The 16,759-nt window shown below is 42.7% G+C and overlaps 1 protein-coding gene across 3 annotated transcripts in view; it reads left to right on the plus strand.

Annotated features, from left to right (window-relative positions):
* Positions 1–16,759, plus strand: part of LOC125229234 (tyrosine-protein kinase Btk29A) — a 65,273-nt gene that overhangs the window by 10,693 nt on the left and 37,821 nt on the right. For all 3 annotated transcript variants that reach the window (XM_048134031.1, XM_048134032.1, XM_048134040.1), the window contains exon 3: positions 9,864–9,992. In XM_048134031.1, the coding sequence (XP_047989988.1) occupies positions 9,864–9,992 (129 nt within the window). The remainder of the gene's footprint in view (positions 1–9,863; positions 9,993–16,759) is intronic.

A 16,759-nucleotide genomic window follows, 5' to 3' on the forward strand; every position in this document is an offset into this window, starting at 1 on the left:
TGTTGTCAGATTATAAATTATATAACAATTTATCTGAGTTAAATTTACGAAATAAATGTAAAACACACTGAAATAATTGTAAAACATAAATAAAATGCATTTTTCATACCGTATAATATCTTTTATAGCCTAGCCACTTGACAGTCCTACGATAGCATAGTATCCAAAAAAAAATTCCGGTAGACAGTCCTACGATACCTTACTATCCAAAAGAGGGGATGGAGACACAGTTGATTAAAGTGACATCTAGCGAAATATTGCGGCATTATTTACTTATTCTCTTGATACAATAACGTAGCCTAACTACATAGTTTGCTACAAAAAGTATAGATGGCAGTGTACGCTCGTTACTTAGTGAATGAAAAAATAAATTCGGCAGTGCCTTGTCAAACTCCGCGTGTTTGTGTTTGATTTTGAATTTGTTTAATTTTTTTGGATATCTTCATGAGAACTGTATGTGTTGGTTGTGGTATCATTATAAAGGTAAAATAGTATATTTCTCTAATACGTAATAAAAAAGGGGGTCATCGCTCAAAATTTCCTGTAATTTAAGTAATAGTCAAATAAAAAATTTCTTCATTTTTTTTTCGATTACATAAGTTTAACCTTGATTTATAGTATATAATCATACATATTTTACTATCACTATAATTTTATTTCAAGTACTGTACGTTCATTTATACCGAAGTATTTTTTTTTTGAACTATACCTTGTGTAGTTTAGAAGATACAGACGTTTTTGTAAAAAGTTGTGAATGCGCAGCGCGCTGCGCGCGTCGCTTAAAAACCCGGACGGTTGACCGGAATATGGTCGCGCCCAGCCCGCGCGACCATATTCGGATCAAGTGGTTAATAGACAAATTTTGGTTGTGCAATAAAAATCCTTGGCAGATTGAAACATCCTTTGCCTGAAGTATTGTACGGATTGTATTCATTTATAAAACTAAATCCATTATTCCCTTGGGAATAAAATAGTACATTATGCTTCAGTACACGTAGACGTAATGACACCTTTAAAGAGCAAATGTGATGAAAACGTTATTATTTGTTATGCTAGTTTAATCAATGTCAGTACATCATGTAATGCATGTACTGAGACTACGTTTCCGTAACAATACGAAGGCAGATCTTTTCGCACTACATATGTAATGAAAAATGGGTGACCAAAGCAGAATATGTCGTATTTAAGAACTTGACAAAAAAACCGCCTTCAAAAATAAGCGCGTTACAAAACACGGAGAAACTAAAAAGCCAAAAATAATAAACCTTTCAATTCAGATTTCTTATCGTATTGCAATAAGCTAAACATCCAAATTATAAACAAATCAATTATTTTTGTAGTCGGTACCAGACCTGTTCGTCGCCTTGCTATTGCCTGTTTGCCCCACCCAACCATACACAGGCTGGTACCGACTCCAAAAATAATTGATTTGTTTATAATTTGGATGTTTAGCTTATTGCAATACGATAAGAAATCTGAATTGAAAGGTTTATTATTTTTGGCTTTTTAGTTTCTCCGTGTTTTGTTACGCGCTTATATTTGAAGGCGGTTTTATTTTTTGTTAAAAAGTTTATTTATTTGTTGATTTTTAGTGGTTCCTAGTGATATTATATGTATCAGTCCGAATACATGTACAGTAGTGAAAGAATTATCCTTTAACTCCTAACCATTGAGGAGTTGACCTTCCATCATCAGCTCAGCCACATAAAATTATTACCATCAGACGTAAATACTGGTGTACCTTTGAAAAATAGACTAAAAACATTACATGTGCCTATAACATTTGAAGAATTCCCTCGATTTCTCCAGGATTCCATCATCAGACCCTGACTTGGTGCCAATGGGACCATCTCGGGTTATACCGGTTCGATCAAAAAAAAAATTTTGAAAATCGGTCCACGATTCTCGGAGAAAAAACTAATATGACTATCCTATCTTATTAGAGCCAAAACATATGTATTTACATACATTTTACCCGTAGTATTCTCGCTATCGAGTACTTATAGTAAATATTAAAAACTTATGGTAACCTCACTGTAGCTTTCGGCGTTTTTCTGCTGCGGCCTTTTGTGAATGAGCCTTGGTTTCCAGCTTTTTGTTAGGAATATGTCATGCGCTCTGAAAATGTCTCTTTGTAGTTCGTTCACAGTGTGTAATAGTGTGAATACAGATTTTTAACAAAACATACAATATATTTATGTTGTAGTCATTTTACACAAAAAAAAAATTAAAAGAAAAAAGGAAAAAGTCGGTCAAACCTTGCAGAACTCGAACCTGCGAACTTTGAACGCCGGCAGGGGCGGCTCACTCCGCGATTCTATCGTCGCGCTACAAGTACATGCTGGCGGCCGCGAGTTCGCGGCCTAAGCAGGGGTGGCGCGCGTTCTCACGGAACGAACGTTCGCACTTTCTAATGTTACTTTACGTCGCGAGTTTTTTTAAAGGTTCATATGCAATGTCCGCGTGTGGAATGGATAATAATGCTTAGTTAAATAGATAATATGAATAAAATAAATACCATAGGACATTTTTACACAGATCTACTATTGATTAAGTCCCCACGAAAGGTTCAATAAGGCTTGTGATGTTGGAACTCAAACAAAAATATATAAATACTATATATAAACCTAAAAAGTAACCAAAACTTGAATAGTATAACATTTTAGTGACGCCGGTCCAAAAGGTCGCAGTTTCTATTCGAGCCCAGACTGTGGTGCATAGTGGTTTAATTCCCGCCTGTTTTTCCAAAAGGGGCAAGCAGAGTACACGCACAACCTTTAGTCACAGTATAATAAAGAGTACTATCGTACAGTATGGCCACTCCTGCTCCCCGCTGAAAGTGCCGCCCACCCCCTCTCAGTTACCTGACAGTTACCGCCTGTCAAAAACGCGAACAGTCAACCTGTCATATTTCACTCATACAAGCATGATACGCGTTCACCTACACGAGCTTAGAATGTGTGCTAGGAACGCGCCTCTTTCATAAGTTTCATATATTTGATCGCCAGTGTCCGAGATGTGCTTTAGTTAAAAAAGTGTAGTATCGCTCGCAAACGTCTTTGCTTGATAAAAAATACTATAAATTATTCAGACCCACTTAAACTACCATTGGCGGTATGAACAGCGAGCTGCAAAAGTGCATTCCCACGCTATATAAGTCATAATCATATAAAATTGTGGGAAGGAAGGTACCAATTTGTCGCATAAGGATTAAATATGCTCGTATCGTCATACGAGCAACTTGTTAGAGCGTTATTGAATGTGATGGGAGGTACCTTTAGCGCGCGAACGACACGATGAGTGGTGCCCATCGCCCACGCCCACGCCCACGCCGCCCACGGCTGGTTCAGGCTTCTTCACTTTCTACTCACGTTGCGGCCCGTGGGGTATTTTTCGCTTCACAATTTTGTTATCTGTTCTTTAACTTGATTTTTATTGAAAGTAAACACCTATTATTAGGTAGTCTGTTTATGCACCGTACTTTAATAGTTTGTGGTAATTAATTATTTGAATTAATAATTCGTTTGGTATCCAAAATAATGAAGTTTTGGTAAATTGAATACCGATTTAATTCACTAAAACTTCACTGACGAAGATAGGACTAAAATAAAATAATCACCTCAACAATATATGCCTGTCAAGTTAATCTGATTTATCCATTTCTGCAGTGAATGAAACCTAAGGACTTTAAGGAAAATTTACTGAGACACTAAACGTCGAACCATCATAGGTGTGAAAGAAAAAGAACGTATGCGGTTGAATAGCGTTTTCTACGTGTAGAAATCGTCATACAAATAGATTTCAGCAAAAACACCGAGCGACATATTTTCTATATTAAAGTCAAACGCAAAAAATACGAGGAAACGTCCTGAAACGGCACGGCATCGGCACTCCAGTACCCAACGATGTGATCGGGAAGTATATTGACTCGCCGGTAATGAGGTTGCCTGCTCAAACGCGCCAGCAATAAGACGCTAAGAGCATTTCCCTGCGGGAGACGAACGGGGCTATTCTAACACAGACATCGTTAGGATATATTTGAAGGATGTCGTTCTATCGTGCATTTCACTCGTGCCTGCCCGTATCTCTATTGGCACGGGTGAAACGCACAGACGAGGTATCGTTCTGATATGGGTGTACGTTTGAATTGGCCTGAACTGGCCTGAAGTCTGTGACGAGGCTGGAGGCTGGACCGATCTCGTTTCGCGTCCACAATTCACATCGATCCGAGTCTATGCAATGTATTTACTTTTAGAAAACTTAGATTAGAGGTTCTTAGTACTTTGACCACTTAAATTTTGATTTCGACATAAAAAGAAATGCAATATCCCAGCTATATTAGAAAGTATACGATTATTAGCAGTGTCCGACCAATAGGTTAATAGTTATGGCATAAACAATAGCATATTATGTTGGGAAACGTCTCGACTGTATTTTCAGTATTTTCTGTTTAGAATTTGACATAAAGTTTCGGCCAACAGTTCGGTTTCGGCTGAAACAAGAGAAAATCGTAGACTATTTTTTAACTAGCACGTACACAGGCATTTATAAAAATACTAGCTTTTGCCCGCGGCTTCGCTCGCGTTAGAAAGAGAAAAAAAGTAGCCTATGTAGCCACTCTCCATCCCTTCAACTATCTCCACTTAAAAATCACGTCAATTTGTCGCTCCGTTTTGCCGTGAAAGACGGACAAACAAACAGACACATATTCAGAACGCCCAAAAATAAAGCAAATACCTACAAAAAAAAAAACAAATTAAGAATTTAACAAAAAGCCTGTTAAAATATTTTAAAATGAATAGGCGTACCAACTTGTATACGAAATTTTGGACCAAACGGTACTAAACCAAATAATAAATTCACGATTGCGATCCCCTACGTCTAAGGGGTCGTGTTTACTTTAGTAATTGATGCAGTCTCACCTGGCCGCGTAGTCAACACGCTAATAATATGCCTAAAATGGAAGCAATAAATAAATGAATTATGAATTATCATTATCACTATCGTACGATAGCGAGCCAAAGCGTTTGGTTGTGTCGGCTAGGCCGCCTGAGAGGAGAGGCTTGCGGTTGGCAGCCATCCAACCAGCGGACCAGCCTGCAGCCGTCGCTCACCTTATGTGCCACTCTGCGCGTTGGCCATGCTAGTGATAAGGCTTGCGGTTGGCAGCCATCCAACCAGCGGACCAGCCTGCAGCCGTCGCTCACCTTATGTGCCACTCTGCGCGTTGGCCATGCTAGTGATAAGGCTTGCGGTTGGCAGCCATCCAACCAGCGGACCAGCCTGCAGCCGTCGCTCACCTTATGTGCCACTCTGCGCGTTGGCCATGCTAGTGATAAGGCTTGCGGTTGGCAGCCATCCAACCAGCGGACCAGCCTGCAGCCGTCGCTCACCTTATGTGCCACTCTGCGCGTTGGCCATGCTAGTGATAAGGCTTGCGGTTGGCAGCCATCCAACCAGCGGACCAGCCTGCAGCCGTCGCTCACCTTATGTGCCACTCTGCGCGTTGGCCATGCTAGTGATAAGGCTTGCGGTTGGCAGCCATCCAACCAGCGGACCAGCCTGCAGCCGTCGCTCACCTTATGTGCCACTCTGCGCGTTGGCCATGCTAGTGATAAGGCTTGCGGTTGGCAGCCATCCAACCAGCGGACCAGCCTGCAGCCGTCGCTCAGCTTATGTGCCACTCTGCGCGTTGGCCATGCTAGTGATAAGGCTTGCGGTTGGCAGCCATCCAACCAGCGGACCAGCCTGCAGCCGTCGCTCACCTTATGTGCCACTCTGCGCGTTGGCCATGCTAGTGATAAGGCTTGCGGTTGGCAGCCATCCAACCAGCGGACCAGCCTGCAGCCGTCGCTCAGCTTATGTGCCACTCTGCGCGTTGGCCATGCTAGTGATAAGGCTTGCGGTTGGCAGCCATCCAACCAGCGGACCAGCCTGCAGCCGTCGCTCAGCTTATGTGCCACTCTGCGCGTTGGCCATGCTAGTGATAAGGCTTGCGGTTGGCAGCCATCCAACCAGCGGACCAGCCTGCAGCCGTCGCTCACCTTATGTGCCACTCTGCGCGTTGGCCATGCTAGTGATAAGGCTTGCGGTTGGCAGCCATCCAACCAGCGGACCAGCCTGCAGCCGTCGCTCACCTTATGTGCCACTCTGCGCGTTGGCCATGCTAGTGATAAGGCTTGCGGTTGGCAGCCATCCAACCAGCGGACCAGCCTGCAGCCGTCGCTCAGCTTATGTGCCACTCTGCGCGTTGGCCATGCTAGTGATAAGGCTTGCGGTTGGCAGCCATCCAACCAGCGGACCAGCCTGCAGCCGTCGCTCAGCTTATGTGCCACTCTGCGCGTTGGCCATGCTAGTGATAAGGCTTGCGGTTGGCAGCCATCCAACCAGCGGACCAGCCTGCAGCCGTCGCTCAGCTTATGTGCCACTCTGCGCGTTGGCCATGCTAGTGATAAGGCTTGCGGTTGGCAGCCATCCAACCAGCGGACCAGCCTGCAGCCGTCGCTCAGCTTATGTGCCACTCTGCGCGTTGGCCATGCTAGTGATAAGGCTTGCGGTTGGCAGCCATCCAACCAGCGGACCAGCCTGCAGCCGTCGCTCAGCTTATGTGCCACTCTGCGCGTTGGCCATGCTAGTGATAAGGCTTGCGGTTGGCAGCCATCCAACCAGCGGACCAGCCTGCAGCCGTCGCTCAGCTTATGTGCCACTCTGCGCGTTGGCCATGCTAGTGATAAGGCTTGCGGTTGGCAGCCATCCAACCAGCGGACCAGCCTGCAGCCGTCGCTCAGCTTATGTGCCACTCTGCGCGTTGGCCATGCTAGTGATAAGGCTTGCGGTTGGCAGCCATCCAACCAGCGGACCAGCCTGCAGCCGTCGCTCAGCTTATGTGCCACTCTGCGCGTTGGCCATGCTAGTGATAAGGCTTGCGGTTGGCAGCCATCCAACCAGCGGACCAGCCTGCAGCCGTCGCTCAGCTTATGTGCCACTCTGCGCGTTGGCCATGCTAGTGATAAGGCTTGCGGTTGGCAGCCATCCAACCAGCGGACCAGCCTGCAGCCGTCGCTCAGCTTATGTGCCACTCTGCGCGTTGGCCATGCTAGTGATAAGGCTTGCGGTTGGCAGCCATCCAACCAGCGGACCAGCCTGCAGCCGTCGCTCACCTTATGTGCCACTCTGCGCGTTGGCCATGCTAGTGATAAGGCTTGCGGTTGGCAGCCATCCAACCAGCGGACCAGCCTGCAGCCGTCGCTCACCTTATGTGCCACTCTGCGCGTTGGCCATGCTAGTGATAAGGCTTGCGGTTGGCAGCCATCCAACCAGCGGACCAGCCTGCAGCCGTCGCTCAGCTTATGTGCCACTCTGCGCGTTGGCCATGCTAGTGATAAGGCTTGCGGTTGGCAGCCATCCAACCAGCGGACCAGCCTGCAGCCGTCGCTCACCTTATGTGCCACTCTGCGCGTTGGCCATGCTAGTGATAAGGCTTGCGGTTGGCAGCCATCCAACCAGCGGACCAGCCTGCAGCCGTCGCTCACCTTATGTGCCACTCTGCGCGTTGGCCATGCTAGTGATACGAATTCGTAGGATGAGTGCATTTTAGTACCATTTTCATATTCATAACCTGAGAAGTGCGAGTCTGACTCACCCACCGTACAATGTAATTTATTTTTCATTATTTTACCTACATAAGTCAACGTCACGGAAGTCGTACGTCACGAAATTACACGGAGACGTTTTCATACCTTCAATAAATGCTCCTGCTTAGAAATATCCAACTCTATACATTTAGTAAAACCGTTTTGGAACTGTAGAGATTATTTGTATAGCTCCGCGAATCCTCTACACAGAAGTATAGGTAGGTAGGTACCTACCCGTAAACGATAAATTGTTGTTACAACATTTTGGATGTACTAATTTAACTTCTCACTGACCCTTACGCTCGGAACCTCCAACATCAACTGCATAATTTCACCTAGTAGTTTTCTCTCTCAATTACGCCCGGCCCGGCCCGGTCCGGCACTCCGGCACCGGCCACATACGTCAGTAACTCACTAACTGCTTAGTTCGCGTCGCGTTTCGGAACCGGAGCCAATTTAAATCTGCGCCATAAATTGTGCAGTGTGGCTGCGTACTGAGAGTTTTGAATACGTTACTCGATAGCGTACACTCCTTGCGTCCTGACCCGAGTGTATCCTTAAACTACGTCCAAAAGAGTGGTTTGGGCATTGTGAATTTCGTCTCACTTTGTTTGGCAGAGCACAGCGAATGTCATTCCAAATCTGGAGCAGAGCCCAATAGGGGACTTCCTCCACCTTGCAAAAATCGCTGTCATATAACACTAGACCTTAACTCATAGTATTTATACGTTTCGCTTTTGTCTCATTCCGTTTGAATTTCGTCATGCCGAAATTTCTGAAACGTGAAACGTATGAGGTATTTCCTTCTGCAACTAGTCATGAATAATAATATACTTAAGCATCTATATTATTAAAACTAGTCGAATTTCGTAATTTAAACCTATTCATATTTTCCCAAGTTCCAAAATATCCCAATGCTTTGAAGTATATTTCACGAAAAGCCGAATTCCCAGTCGGACTTGTTTTTAAATTTCTTAAATTTAACTTTCTGGAAAAAATATATTTGGGATTTACATTTCAGACATGTTAAACTTTTTAAATCTAATAAAGGCAATCGTATTTCCAACCTTTGTGATGGTGTTTCGAGTCGAGTGGCTATGGGCGTGATGGGCGGCAGTGATCTCTTACAATCAACCGTTTGCTCGTTTTCCTCCTATCGCATAAAAAATATGCTTGGGTAAACGAAATTAAATAGTGAATTTCTAATTGAATAGGAACATGAGATGATTCTAGTATGATTACCATTTAAATTTTACATGCTCGGTGCTCTCACAACGGCGGTACGCTTCAGGGTTGTACCTGGAGTTATTACTTTGAACTCGGATGAGTTAGGTACTCATTAGTAATTTCCGAGAATGCGAGCTTTTAGTTTTTGTAAACACCAATCGTCTGCCTCGTGTAACCTTGTACAGGGTAGGACCGCTCTTTACTAAATTGTATTAAGTTGATTAATAATAACACGATCCCGGGTTGAATCAGACCAATAAAATAAATTAATAAAAACCGACCAAATGTGACTCGGACTCGCGCATGAAGACCATGAAGGGTTCCGTCCAACAAGCTGTAAAAACGGCAAAAAAAACCTGTTTTATGGCACTTGAATATTTTTTTTTGTTTTATAGTATTTTTTGTCGACATGTCTTAATTATTATCACGATTTATGAGATACAGCCTGGTGACGTGCTTTGGGTACGGAACCTGCGATGCCTAAGTTACCGGGGATCATTTAACACACCCCAGTTATCGTTGGATGTGGAAATGCCATTATTCAGCGCGCCGAGCTTTTTCCGGCCGGCTGATAACTTAGTTCGCGGAAACCGTTCGCGCGCCGCTTCGCTTTTACTCAATTAGTGGTTGCTGTACCGTGCTACTGCTGTTTCGGATGCAAAATATATCTTGTTTGATACTAAAATGTTACTAATTAATCTGTTCAAAACTATTTACTTTTATTATTTGTACTTTTTGAGATTGTATTTCAGGAGCTTTAATTCTTTCCCCCTTTTTTTAATTTACAACAACGATACATCTACCGTTACAGTTACCCAATACGATAGTAAATAGCAAATCTTAACCTCCTAATTAGCATAACACAATGCAAACAAAATAAATACGTAGCTTTAATGAAATTATTCTCAGAGCAATTGTCGATTTCAACTGGTTTATAGCTGGATAGCTGATGATCTTTCGTTACGTCCGTAAGGCAAGATTAACACCTATTTTTGTTTACAGAAGCGCAAGGAGCGCGGACGAATCGAGACGGAAGCGATCCACACGGTGGAACAAGCGGAGCTTGGCGAGCTCGGCAAGCAGGTCCCCGAGGGCGACGGAGACAGCCCGCTCTTCAGGTATCCCTTCCAGGTAATACACGCCTCCTGCCGCCAGCACACGAGACAGCGCGCTTCTCAGGTATCCCTGCCAGGTAATACACGCCTCCTGCCGCCAGCACACGAGACAGCGCGCTTCTCAGGTATCCCTGCCAGGTAATACACGCCTCCTGCCGCCAGCACACGACCGATTGACCGGCAATACGGCTTCCGCCATGGCCGAGGCGCTGGTGATCTTCTGGTATACTTGACTCATCGTTGGGCCACCGCCATTGAGAGCAAGGGAGAAGCTCTGGCAGTTAGCCTAGATATCGCTAAGGCTTTTGATAGAGTTTGGCATAAGGCGCTTCTTTCCAAGCTTCCCTCGTACGGGCTCCCAGAAGGGCTTTGCACGTGGGTCGCTAGCTTTCTATCTGGGCGGAGCATTTCAGTTGTCATCGACGGTCAATGCTCGGACCTCCGGCCCATTAACGCTGGTGTACCCCAAGGATCTGTCCTATCGCCGACCCTATTCATCCTTCATATCAATGATATGCTACTAGCTAGCAATATCCATTGTTATGCGGATGACAGCACTGGTGATAGCCAATACACAGGTCGTGCAAATGCCTCTCGTGAGCAGGTTTCGGAATGCAGAATGCAACTTGTGTCTGAAATCGAGGCCTCTCTTCAGCAGGTATCCGAGTGGGGTAAACGTAACCTCGTTGAGTTTAACCCCAGTAAGACACAAGTTTGCGCGTTTTCCGCAAAGAAAACCCCATTCGACATAGCGCCTAAATTCCAGAACATTCCTCTTACTATCTCTAAGAGTATCGGGATACTCGGTGTCGACATTACGAAGGAGGTCCAGTTTCGGGGTCAATTGGAACTCAAGGCCAAACTGGCCTCTAAGAAGCTCGGGGTGCTCAACAGAGCGAAACAGTGCTTCACATCGGGTCACCGGCTTTTGCTATACAAAGCACAGGTTCGACCGCATATGGAGTACTGTTCTCATCTCTGGTCTGGAGCACCGAAATACCAACTTCTTCCACTTGACTCTATCCAACGTCGGGCAATTCGTATTGTTGGCGATCTCGATCTCACAGCCGGTTTAGATCCTCTTAGCCTTCGGAGAGATGTTGGCTCTCTGTGCTTGTTCTACCGTCTGTACAACGGGGAATGTTCTGATGAACTCTTTGACTTGGTGCCACCGTCGCGCTTTTATCACCGCACCTCCCGCCAAAGAAACAAAGTTCATCCTCACTTTCTCGACACGTGGCAAACCAAGAACAAACGGGCCTCCCGCTCGTTTTTGCCCAGAACGTGTAAGTTGTGGAATGAGCTACCTTCTGAGGTGTTTCCCTTGCGCTATGACATGGGGTTCTTCAAGAAGCAGGTATTTAGGGTTCTCAAAGGTCGGCAACGCATAAGTGGCTCCCCTGATGTTGCTTATGTCCATGGGCGGCGATTAGAGTTTGCATTATCCGACGGATTTTTAATATTCGAATAATTCGGATAATACAATTTTTATTATTCGAATATTCGAATAATTCGGATAATTTCGGATAATTTATTAAATGGAACAAAATTAATGTTACAGGTGCGTATAAGCGTGGAATTGATAACGGCTGAAAAAGATGAGCGCCATAATGCGAAATTTACCTACATTTTTATTTATTTTTTGCGTAAATCAGCAAACTGTAGAAATTAAAACACACCTAGCTCTCTATCTTTAGTTCTATGACTAGAATCTTGCAATGAGATAGTGAGCTGTTGATATAAGACAGTTAGTAGTAGTGATTAGTTAGGTGTTACTGGTGTTAGGTATAACGAGAAGTTTTTCTGACAACACCTTTACCTTGGAAATGGATGGTAGAGAGTATGGCTTGTGTAGAGTGGAACGTGAGACAACATAATTGGATATGATGATGGTTATAGGGCCATACAGCGTTGTCATATTATCCGTTCCGATATCGGATATAGGAAGGATGTCAAAGGCTAAAATTAAAGATGGCGCCTTGAATGATTTCGAGAATGTATAGGAGTCGGTCCTTCGCTCGATCGGATCGGATACTCATCTTATCTTAAATCTGCGGGGCCCTTCCGGATACACTTCGACCCATCGGGATCTTTTGTGCAATTACCCCCTTCGATCTTAAGATCCTTCAGCTATTCAGGAGCTTCTCGACCATCTCCACGTATCGGATGATGAGGCTCATGGGTAGCTCTCTGATGTCCTTTGGTACAAGGTAGCCTGCTCCAAAGTTCTTCATTCTTTGTCTGGCGAGGGCGTGACATTCACACATTAGATGTCTGACGGTCTCTTCCTCTTCGCCGCACATGCGACAATCTGTGTAGTCAGCGTGTCCCATCTTGGACAACATTCCTTTGATCTCGTAATGGCCTGTGAACACCCCCGTTATAATTTGGAGTTGTCTTTTGCCTAGCTTTCCTAGCTTTTTGCTCCATCCAGATTCTACCCTCTGCATAAAGAGCTTTGAATGCTTCAAACCTACCAGGGCATCCCACTCTTTTTGGTGATTAGCCTTTGTATGGTCTTTCATAGCCGTTTTAATGATTCCTTGTGACGTTATCTTCAGACCTGGCCTTGGCAAGTTCATCAGCATTTTCATTGCCAATGAAGCCTTCGTGCCCCGGTATCCATACCAGTTGCACCTTGTTTTGCCTTCCAAGCTTGTTTCTTAACAAGCTCTTGCTTGGATGCCGTTTAATACCAGTCAAGAGTCACCTCTGGGCGATGTGAAGGCTTATTTGAGTGCCGCCTGACTATCGCTGAGTATATAGATATTCTTTCCTTGGGTTTGTCTAACTATATTCTTATATACACAGGTAATTATTGCGTATGTCTCGGCTTAAAAGACAGTGGCATAATTGCCCATGCTGATACTACCACTGTAGTCACTAGTCATTTGCATAAATACCTACGCCCGTACCACATGCCATCTTGGACTGGATCGGATACTTAACATAAAAAGTTGAAAACTCTTTTCGTAGGCTCTAAACAAAAGCGTCCCGGTTAGGGTCTTAGAACAGGAATGAGCAAAAATATAAGTACTCGTTCAAAACAGAATAACCAAAAAAAGAGAAGACCAATTAGTCGACGACACTTCCTATCCAGGTGTGGATCATTTTAGACCTTAGTTGCACAGTGGCTGGTACCAAAGTACCAATGGAAGGGGAGAGGTGATAAATAAGTAAGTAAGTAAATTCTTTATTGTACCACCAACATAAAATATACAAGACATAAAATTTAAAAGAATGAAGAAGGAGGAGGTACAAAGGCGAACTTATTTTAATATTCAAATCCAAAACGCCTCAAATTGCTCGGCAGCGATTTGATGGGTTTTAGTTTCCAAGCTGATCAGTAGATCGGCTAAGATTTCAAAGTATAAGTAGTAATTAGACCGATTTATGTGTATGAATGTAACTAAGGACTTAAAAGGAAAATGCCTTATATTTCTTAGTGAAGTGGAGGGAATTCTGGCGTACTAAATTGCCATGGAACTGATAACAGCTAAATTCGGAGTGAGGCGCTAAATTTCAATTTCAAAAAAACAAGGGACCAGTAAATCTAGGTATAAATCTCCCTTATTAAGTACGGTTTTACAGATAACTTCACGTTAGCTATTAGCAGTATTAGCAGTAATGAAAGTAGGTTGGGGTAACGTTTTCATATTAAAAAATAATACTTGAACGTTTTTCTGTTTTTTTAAATCATCCAATTAATCGAATATTTGATAAGAACTGAGTGCGTGGGGTGAGGCATTCTGCTTACTTCTTGTCCACGAATGCTTTCTTTGTTTTGTAAATATTAGTTTGATTTTGAAGATAAATAGGTGTTAACTTGTTAGCAATAACATTGTCCGTATTAAGAATTGATCAAAATTGGTTTCAGTGACGTCTATCTATTAAATATATTACTTATAAATAAAAAATAATGTTTATAGAAATTATCCGTTTATCCGGATAATTTCACTTGGATTATTCGAATATTTTCGGATAAAAATATTGGCGGATATTCGAATAATTCGGATATTCGAATATCCGGATTGCAAACCCTAGCGGCGATGACTGCTTACCATCAGGCGGCTCGTCTGCTCGTTTGCTGCCTATTTTCATAAAAAAAAAAAGGCGCGCTTCTCAGGTATCCCTGCCAGGTAATAGGCTACTTGACCCGTTTTTAAAGTCTACTTATATCTAATATTATTAATTAAGGTCAGTGTGGTGAAGACCGTCTACCCGGAAAGACCGTCTATTGACTATAACTTTTGTGTTTATATATCTACGCCTCCCACACCTCCGAAGGTATAGCAGTTTTTCATCCTCAAGCCATTGGTCTTCAGTACATATCCCTAGGACGAACACTAGTTAACAATAATCTTGATTTGTGTTTCGAACTCGAACATCGAGTTCAACATGGTTCCGCAAAAAATTAACCCTCTGCGACTGATGTGACGTATATCAGACACCGCCAAATAAACTTTTCGTTGCTGTGCCGACCTTGGGCGCGATATAGTTCTGTCTCGCTCAGTACCTTCCCCGACCGGCTCGCGGCAACTGGCAGTGATGCCCAAGTGGCGACGCGGTTCCCACTCTTGGAGATACGAGCTGCGGGTGTCCCACAGACGTGAGTACAGTAATAAGTCCTAATTCTGAAATACGTCACCTCATAAAATTATGTACTTGTTCATAGTGTCTATTAGACGTCACCACATAAAAAAAAAATGTTTGTATAGTGTCTGGTACTTCTGGTAGACGTTACCTCACAAAAATATTTATGATTCTATAGTGTCTGAGATACGTAACCACATAAATAATTATAGAGGTATTTTAGATGGCTGACCAAGAAAGACCGTACAACCGGACCCGCAATGGGTGTCCAGTTATCACACTTCCGAGTCTTCCGACCGACAAATCAGTGAATGGATGGAAGAACTGAACGACAAAGTTGATTTTAGCGACGTGGATTGCTCAGTGGCAGACCCCGACTTCTTGGCTGATGTCGCTGAGCTGGATAGCGGGCATGATTAGTGCCAAATTCAAGGCTGATTGGTGCTTTATTCTGTCTTTAGATTCTGTTGATTTTTTTTATAGGTATAATATGTATGTTAAAAAAAAGGAAAATTATTTGAGTTATAAGAAGTTGTTAATAGTTTTTTTTATTTCATTTTTTTTGTGAGACTATTTTTCAATTACAAGAAACGGTGATCTCAATAAAGTGTATTAAATATATCTTATATATTTTATTTTAAAACCCAATTCACGATTTATTTTATTTAATTTAGAATGAAATAAACGTTTTATAAAACAATTTTTACTATTTTGCCATTAGTTTATTTTTAATAAATTTTCGAAAATGACGTCTGGTAGACTCCACATCAGTAGAATGTTTCTAAAAAAGTCACCACAGTTGCAGAGGGTTTTAAAATCAAATAGAAGCAGTCGGAATATTTGTATATTGTATATGTAACGTAGTCATTTAATAACCGTTCTTTCTGACTCTAGTACTATTAATTTACTCAAAACGCGCTCAATTTCTAGTTTTATGTTCTGAAATATGTAACTTAGAAATTGTGCCTACTCAGAAAGTCCGGCATAAAAGAGAAAGGCAAGACCGGCATATCATAAACAAGGAGTTGCCAACATTTTTTAGGCTTTATTGGAAATAAGTCGAGTGTAAATGATATCAATATATAAGTACGTTTTTGGCTTATGGTAGTTGTACCGTTTTTGATTTTAACTTCGAAATACAGTTTTGGTAATGATTCGTGTTGTGTTACTAAAATCATTCGAAAGTATTAAGTAAAAATAAAATATATGTGACATGGTTGTGAAGAATGATAAGAGGTGAACAGAAGTAAGCTGCATTATTCATCATCATATTTAAGTTGGTAGAATTATCATAAAAGTTCTACCCGTTTTTTATTATTTTTGTTTAAGTATATGTAGATTTAAATATTTCAAAAGAGAGTAGGGTTTCAAGTTGGTTATTATTTTTATAATCAGCATTACCCAACAGGGACCGTATGGATACCCTTAAAAACGATTTTGACCGACTATTTTACGGCTACCCGACCGTTAATTGACATTGCTGACTGTCAGTTTGACCCAAAAGTCGTCATGGGTGTCATCAAATATTTTTTCGGGGGTGCTGATTTTTTATTTTATTATTATTATAAATGGGCTTACTCTTGGCAACAGACTAACCAAAGGCAAAGACGTGGCCTACGACGGAGTGAGCTCGCCCAGAAGATGCCTGTTCACTCTTGATTTGAAGGTTGCCGGGTTATATGAGCTCGTAAATATAGCCGCCTGGTATGAATTAAATACCACTTTGGAATCTGACATTGCTGACTGTCACTTTGACACAAAAGAGGTCATGGGTGTGGTCAAATAGGTTCTCGGGGGTGATGATTCCAAAATTAATAATCAATCTGGAATTTGACATTGCTGACTGTCATTTGACACAAAAGTCGTCATGAGTGTCATCAAATAGGTAGGTTTCTGGGGGTGCCAAAATTAATGACCAATTGGAAATCTGACATTGCTGACTGTCACTTTGGCATAAAAGTCGTCATGGGTGTCGTCAAATATGTTTTCAGGGGTGCTGATTTCAAAATTAATGACCAATTTGGAATCTGTCGTTGTTGACTGTCACTTTGATACAAAAGACATCATGGGTGTGGCCAAATAGATTCTCAGGGGTGCTGATACCAAAATTAATAACAAATTTAGAATTTGATTGTGCTGGCTGTCATTTTGACACAAAATTCGCCATGGGTGTCATTAGTCGGTTTTCGG

Source organism: Leguminivora glycinivorella, chromosome 8, assembly GCF_023078275.1.
Source record: "Leguminivora glycinivorella isolate SPB_JAAS2020 chromosome 8, LegGlyc_1.1, whole genome shotgun sequence".
In the NCBI taxonomy this organism is placed as follows: domain Eukaryota; kingdom Metazoa; phylum Arthropoda; class Insecta; order Lepidoptera; family Tortricidae; genus Leguminivora; species Leguminivora glycinivorella.